This window comes from Bombus vancouverensis, unplaced genomic scaffold (genome assembly GCF_051014615.1).
Source record: "Bombus vancouverensis nearcticus unplaced genomic scaffold, iyBomVanc1_principal scaffold0076, whole genome shotgun sequence".
Taxonomy (NCBI): Eukaryota; Metazoa; Arthropoda; class Insecta; order Hymenoptera; family Apidae; genus Bombus; species Bombus vancouverensis.
In genome coordinates this window covers 20,486-28,233 of record NW_027468967.1, presented here as the reverse complement: position 1 = coordinate 28,233, position 7,748 = coordinate 20,486, and the positions used below count along the sequence as shown (strand labels likewise).

General features: G+C 29.2%; 1 protein-coding gene and 1 pseudogene across 5 annotated transcripts; one reads left to right on the top strand and one right to left on the bottom strand.

The window, feature by feature from the left end:
* Positions 1–2,366: 2,366 nt before the first annotated feature.
* LOC117162396 (adrenodoxin-like protein 2, mitochondrial) lies at positions 2,367–4,185 on the bottom strand (annotated as a pseudogene). The gene is made up of 4 exons (XR_013061700.1): positions 3,884–4,185; positions 3,356–3,468; positions 3,063–3,191; positions 2,367–2,697 (listed from the first exon to the last, which is right to left on the bottom strand). The product of XR_013061700.1 is annotated as an adrenodoxin-like protein 2, mitochondrial (transcript).
* On the top strand, positions 3,562–5,910 carry LOC117162397 (survival motor neuron protein-like). Of its 4 annotated transcripts, XM_033344294.2 has the most exons (4): positions 5,048–5,064; positions 5,133–5,212; positions 5,382–5,564; positions 5,690–5,892. In XM_033344294.2, exons 2-4 carry the CDS (start codon positions 5,168–5,170, stop codon positions 5,789–5,791), a joined length of 330 nt encoding a protein of 109 aa, XP_033200185.2. In that variant the 5' UTR covers positions 5,048–5,064; positions 5,133–5,167; the 3' UTR covers positions 5,792–5,892. The 4 variants fall into 4 exon arrangements, with proteins under 4 accessions (XP_076483707.1, XP_076483705.1, XP_076483706.1 ...); XM_076627592.1 differs by lacking the exons at positions 5,048–5,064; positions 5,133–5,212 and adding an exon at positions 3,562–3,823 and having other exon boundaries at positions 5,382–5,550; positions 5,690–5,910; XM_076627590.1 differs by lacking the exons at positions 5,048–5,064; positions 5,133–5,212 and adding an exon at positions 3,571–3,823 and having other exon boundaries at positions 5,690–5,897.
* The last annotated feature ends 1,838 nt before the right edge of the window (positions 5,911–7,748 follow it).

Here is a 7,748-nt window from a genome sequence, read left to right as displayed (position 1 = left end):
TCCCGAAGACGTCGTAGATATTACGAAAGGAATGATTAATTTATACCCGCGTGTATCTTGCCATTACCATACTATTATTATTATTATTAATATTGTTAGTAGTACTCGATTACATTATTATTAATATTAATATTATTGCCTTATTATTATTAATGTTATGGAACCTCTAGTCCTAGGTTACTTTCGCTGCCACGAAAGAATAAGATTTTCGAATTTTTGACTATTACGTGTAATTCAAGTTTTCCTGTTGCGCATGCGCAGTAGAAAGAAAGTTAGCGGAACTCAAATCTCGAACTATAGAGAGTTGAAAAGTAGTAAAAGTAAAAAAGCACGAATAACATTTGTATTTGTGCTGGATTAAGTTTGATAATTGAAAATTGAGTTTGATGATAACATTTTTTTCGTATTCGCTTTGGTAAATATTAGTTTTATTTAAAATTGAACAAAGCATTTTATGTTTTTCAAATACGGTACATAATCGTAATATCGAATTTTGTAAACTGATAGTAAGAAACTCTATAATTCGAGACTGGAACTTTGATCAAGTTCACATTGAACGTAAACTGACTTAATTTTGTTATTTAAGCGTGTATACTATACGTGTTTGTTCCTTCTTCTCTTGTGCGCAGACTATAGCTTAATTACTTCCAATAAACGCAGTTATATCGAATCAATGACCGATACAAATTTAGATATTAGGATTATTTAAACAAGAGATTAAAAACTAAAAAGTATTGTTTTTATACTGCATATGTACATATGCAATATGAACGACAGTTTGTGTAATAATATGTACCCCTCTTCTTAGTTTACTTTTGTATATTTTGCGACATTTGATATTAATTTTATGAGGAACGTACTTACACTTTATCTTTGTAATTAAATGTGAAATGAAAGAAAAGAAATGACATGAGAAAAGGAAATTCGATGTATGAGTATATACGAATTGACGGAATTAAAATTTAACGCTATATTTAAATAGAAGACGTGAAATATCTTGTCATCTTAAAATAACTTGATCATTCCTATTCTTTTACATAAAAACACTTTTCGACTGTAACTTAAGAAACATGTCTGCTAACGTGAAACGTGCCAGAAAAAATTAACAACTTCCATTAAATTGGCAAATTTCTCATTAATATCGTAAAACTCGCGTTTACAAAGATCAGATCAGTGTACATAATATACAAAACAAATGCAGAATATATAAATATAGCACATACGTTCTGAATTATATTCGAATTGGGCAGGGTAACCAAGTGAAAATATGTAAATTTCACGATGTGTAATGTACACTTTATCGAATTTGTAAGTAGTGTAGAAATAGAATATTTTACACGTAACAAAATATACAAACGACAATACACAAGTTAAATTATTTGTTAGATCCATGTATAACAAGCATAGTACAAAAGTGTTTTAGCTTTATGTACTGGTAATTATGAGAAATACCAACTTAATAGATGTATTTGGTATGTACCTAGTTAAGAAAACAATAAATTATTTTGAACAGATAAAGCGTTTAGTAGCTTGTGAAGTATGAATTTTCGAAAACGTAAGTATTTTATATCTAAGTAGTTACGAAACGCGAGCAAGGGAAATCAAACAAAGGAACAAAGTTTTTTTGTTTAAAAATATTTAATTTGTTGTTCTATTATCCGAGGTTAGAAGCGATAATGTACAAAATCTGAATAAACAAGATTCTTCAATATTATTGAATTTTAATTCTAGGGTAAAGTAATATATCCGCATATTTTATTTATATACAATATGTATAAATAATGATGTGATTTGACTAATTTTGTTGAAAGAATATTTGTACTTTTTACGTAAAACTTCAGTCTTTTACAAACTTTCTTGTAATTAATAAACCAGTAAACACAATATTAATAAAATCTATTAAAATTATAAACAAACTCATAAGTTTTAATTTTAGTCCTTAAAGGTTGAAATATTTTGCTCCAATGTCGAGACATTTGTTTTAATCCAAAACATTACTATACTGAATCGATAATGTTGCATGTGCCACGAAAATGATGATAGTGTCAGATAACTTGTTGTGAAACGAAAAAGCATTGCATGTACATTTCTGTTGTTTTGTTGACCATGAGTTTGATGATCTTTTAAACTTGCCCATAGCTAAGAAATCAAACAGTATATCTAAACGAAATTAATTTCAAATTATTTTTTAGGTTCTAAGCTTTTATCTAATCTTTCAGAAGTTGCAAAATTTATTCCACAAGAGTTTTTTTTATCATAACCAAATACACATCTTAAAACCATTTAAGTCTTCCTTAGTAATTTCTTCTTATCTTTAATAGTAACGAAAATAATTTAGATGAACGTTTTAAAATTGACACCCTGTATATTAAAAATAAAAGATATATTTTCTTCATAATTGGATAGGCTTTTTACAATGGCAATGTACAAATATCAAAATTGCAATTATACTATAACATATGTATATATATAAGCTTCACATTTAAACACAAGATTCTTTATTATATTTTTTTAATACCAATATTTTAATAATTATAACAAGGGTTTTTTAACAAGAGATGTATAACATTGTATACAAATTTTCAAAAACCTATAGATAATTTCAGTTATGCTCTTGCATCATTAATTGTTGATGGAACTCTTACCTCAATTCCATCTAGTTCCTTAGACATTACTATTTGACAGCCTAGCCGTGACCTGAAATTAAATATTATATAACTGAATATGTCAATAAATATATTTATTGCTATACAAATTAATACTAATACACAATAAGATTTCTATTTATCCATTTGAAAATCAACATTGTAAATATGCTAATTCCAACATATTTGTAATGATTATAGGGTCATAAATAAAAAACTATGAAAATTTATTATAATTTCAGTTTCGTAGTATTCAGAGATAGCGATTTGAAATTCTACATTGAGATGCAGATTTCGAAATACCCAATACTAACCTGTTTTTACATAAATTTAAATAGAAAAATTCACTTTATAAAATATTAAAAGGTAATAGAATTAATAATGTGAATGATTTGATACTGATTATTATGAACTAACGTATCTGTTAATTCATATGCTAAATCCAACATGTCTAATTCTTCATTTGTTGGTTTGTCAGGAAGTGCATCATAAACTTCTTTCGAAAATATTAAATGGCACTACAAGTTAATGTTCCTTCACAAGCACCTATATCAATTATATTTTAAGATTACAACATACTTATATAATAAAGTATCAAAAGTTAAAAATAATAAGAATATTAAACTTGATAAAAATGAAAATTTTCAAATATTTTCTACCTCAAAATTATTTATTTTAAATTAAGTAAATTATGCTTCTTTAAAACATACCATATCCATCTAAATCAATTTTATTATTTACTACTATGTCTAATATAGTATCTCCAACTTTCCCTTTTGCTTTGATTCTCTCTCCACTTGCTTTAACAAACGTTATATTTACTCTGAAAATAATATTTATGAAAGATAAAAATTATCTCAATATAATTATTTTCTTTATTTTTTGTGTTTCTTCAATTAATCTTCTCTTAATTATACCTTAATTATATGTATCACTTATGATAATAGAAATAATTTAAAAATAAGATATACTTGTCTTAATAATACATAAATAAAATTCGTATATCATATATTTATAACAGTGTTATATTTTTAGTTGTTCACTGTCAATGTTGTTCTTATTAATACTATTCTATTAATACTATGTTATTTTTCTAGATGTTATACTCCTACAAAGAGAAAAATTTCTTAGACATTATTATTAGCATTATTATTTTGACACCAATTTTATATTGGAAGGTAAGTACTGAAATTCTATTAAAAAAAGAAGGAAAGCACAAGAAAATTTGTATCACTTACTCTTGTTTTTCTGAAAGTGGTTGCGTGGTCGATATTCCTCTTGTTGCCTGCAAAAAGGGCAACGTTGTGTTGCTTGTATATTTTGAATAATTTGATGCAATACCGAGAATTGATCTCGAAAATTTTTGTAATTGATTTACTAACGCCATTCCACTGTCATAAATATCATGAGTATGGGACACCCTGACCGAACACCAGATAAGTATTGCGGAAAATATCAATTGTAGATCAATTGTACTTTGTACAAAAACTTTCACGGCATTCTTCGGCTGCTATACTGGGACGTTCCTTTACTGTGATAGGTTATAAAACGATTCCTAACACAAGTGACGCATCTCTACCGGACACGTGCTCTTCGGGCCACACGTTTTATGATACAAGACCAGCAAAATGATCAATGTGTAATTTTACATATCTTACATTTTTTCCAAATGAAATATTGTTTTTATTAAACGTTTAAAACCTCAGGCAACATTTATTTCATCTGATTTCAGTTTTACAAATATATATCTATAATACATATCTGTATAAATTACGGTCTGGTTATATCAAACAGGGACTGACACTCGCTAGGGAAAACTGCCTAAAAATTGAATCGTAAAAACCAATATGAAAGACAACAAATTTCTCGTTCTGCGGAACAAATAGAAATGAGCAGAATATCTTTATCTTTATCTGAGACATTCAAAGCGTATCACGCATACGCTAAACCTGAAGAAAACTTTCTTGTCTTCCATGTTCATTTTTCCCTTTCCATTTCCGAACGGTTTCTTCTATATTTATTTATATGTTCGTGATTGATGCTATTGACAACATACAACTAAGGGGAAATACGAATAGTAATAGATAGATGTATAATTCATTATGCAATTTTATAGAATTAAATCTTATTTATCTTCAGATATAAAAACTATATTTACCAGCTGAAACACTAACGCATATGCAGTATAATATAATCTACTTAACAATCTCGTTTTAGTTATAATATGTGATTAATTCTTTTGCTATTTCGCTATAAACAGTTTTTTGTGCATACAATATTTTTTTATAGTATTCTAATATATCGTTAGATATTGTAAAGAAAGTAAAATACAGTTATTGAAGTTTGGGAACATTCAATGTTAACCTTGCTTCAAAAAATAATCTTTCGAATGAATGGGGAATAGATTTTTAGTATTATAGTTGGTATAATGTCATCATTGTTTACAATGTGTTAGAATTAAAGAAATGAGACAAATTAATATTTGAGAAGCAAATTCAATATTTAAATGATGTTATTTTAAAATGGCAGATGATATGAATGTTCTTTTTATACGAGGAAATGGAAACGTAATGGTTTTAACATTATTTTAGTACAAGATCTTAGCATAATAATAATTAACAGTATCCACTACCTTTTAGTCAATTTTTGAAAAATGACATATATGATAATTTGCAATAGTTTGATAATAAAATACTTGTATCAATATTAATAACGTATAATTTGCTATCTCAAAAGGATACAGACACAGCCAATGATAATGTTTGGGATGATAGTGCATTAATAGAAGCATATGATAAAGCAATAAATTTAGCAAAAGAAGAAGTTATCAAGCGAATGGGAATGGATGTTGGAAATTCTCAACCGAAAGAAAACCTACAAAATCTTAAGCAGCCTAAACACGCAAGTAAATTACACAAGGTTGTGATTTTGATATAATATTACAAATTTGATACAGAATATTATTAAATATATTGATTAAGAAGCAAATTATTTTATCTTGCTATTTACTTATATTTATTTGTATACACATCTTTTCTCTGTAGAAATGGATCATAGGAGCACCTTATCGTGCAATATACTCAGAGGATGGAGAAATTTATGAAGCTATAATATCAAAAATTTACGAAAACAATGGCACGTGTTGAAGTGGTTACCACTTCTAAGAAAACTCTACATCTGGTCTTTTTTAGTTTTCTCAAGCACTGAAGCCATCGACAGCGTGTAGACAAAAGACTGCGACGAAGTCAGGCCATAAACAGTAGACAGGCGACGTTGGCTTCGGTGTTTTTCAGTTATTAGGTAACACAGCTAGCGTGCGGATCTGGACCAGCTCAAATTGTATTTTTACTTATTACACTTCTATTTAAATATATTTTCTACCTTACAATTTATCCACGTGTTTTCTCTGTTTACACACCGAATAACCTCAACAGCACGTGTGTTGTAAAATTTGTAGGTAATACCTTTAGCATGATGGTTATGTCAATTAAGAAATGTACTAAAAATACATATATATATGAAGTAAAGGCTTTCGCATAGTCTATCACAGTGTCATTCAGCAGGTCCTTAACTGGGCAGGAGTACCTGTCAATGTCTATGGGGAGACCCGTGGGATATAGGGTCATGAACCATAAACGTGCATGTTACTTATTGTTCATTATTAGCTGCTTGGAATATAATTCTCCTCATTAGACAAGTGATTATTACTACATATATCAAGGCAAACGTTTATACATATACATTTATGCACGGGAAATTCTAATACATTGCCTGTAAGGACAGTAACTGAATGGCACTCAGTCATTCTATTAAATGACAAAAATTTCTTTTACTCTGTGTTTAGGCTATGGTAATACAGAGAAAGTCGAGTTGAGTTCTCTTTTAGAATCAGAAGGTTTGCAAAGTCAAATAGCACAACAAAAGAAAGCTTTGGAAGAGAAATTCAATGAAGAGAACGATGCGACTTGTGAGACTAATTTTTCTACAAATGTAAATTCGAAAAAATATAATGTAGAAAAAATGGATTGTGACTCTGAAGAAGCAAATGCGTATAAACATCACTTCATACCGGGACCATCTTTCAATTCGATGACTGATATAATGCCACCTGCACCTCCTTTACCACCACAATTAATGGCCAAGTAAGTACAATTTAAAAATTCTAATGGAATGCTGAATACTTCTAATATTAATAAGTAATTTGGAATAAGTTTAAGCGGAAGCGAATTTTGAATAATTTTTGAATAATATCCAGTTAATAATTTGTGAAACAAATTAATTTCATTTTATTGTTGGAAACAAATTAGTTGGATTTTTCTTTCTTTAGCAGTTTTTGCCAGAGTTGACCTGACGTGCTACTTCAGTTTCCATCTTCGCTTCTCGAAACTTCCAACGTCCTTGGTGTTGGAGTCTCCTTGCCCAGGTGAGTACATAGCTTCTAGATACTCGTCGCTGTTCATCCTTACGAGCCTCTCGAGCTTTAGTTGTCAATTGTTATCGTTAAAGGAAGAGAAGTTCGCGACAGATGTTATCGAACAAATCGTTTATTCTCGAAAAGTTCGAACTTGTTCGTTGCGTTTGAATATATATGGACGGACGCCATTTTTCATGACATCATCATGATTTGTCATGTCGTGAGTATAGCTTTTGACTACCATATGTTTGTGATTTATGTGAAATTTGACCACTATACCGTGATAGAATAATATTTCCAATGAATTATAAATATTTTACATTGTGAATTATAAATATTTGTTACAAATTATATCGTACTTGAGATGAAAATGAACCATATATCTGCTTATGGAATATGAGGTAGTAAATCATTCGAAACATAATAACGATTAATTAAGCACATATACAATAACGTTTACGAATGAATATTGCGAATTATTGTATGGCTTTAATGCGGTATTTAATGTTTTGATTGCAGTCTTTGAAATGGTATCATAGGTGCTGATATAATATCGCGCGAAAAAGGAAAGACCAGTGGTTAATATTGCAGGTGCACCAGTGCATTGCGCTCGTCGAGGGTGGTTTTGACGCTGGTGCCGAGGAAAGGCGCAGAACGTGTTCGATCGACCCGCGAACGTAGCCTGTGCT

Excerpts from the sequence above, each read along its gene's own strand:
- LOC117162397 (XM_076627590.1), top strand. The coding sequence starts at position 3,743 with ATGTTATACTCCTACAAAGAGAAAAATTTCTTAGACATTATTATTAGC. Across the intron at positions 3,824-5,381 it reads CACCAATTTTATATTGGAAG|GATACAGACACAGCCAATGA; the intron begins GTAAGTACTGAA and ends CTATCTCAAAAG. Across the intron at positions 5,565-5,689 it reads ACGCAAGTAAATTACACAAG|AAATGGATCATAGGAGCACC; the intron begins GTTGTGATTTTG and ends TTTTCTCTGTAG.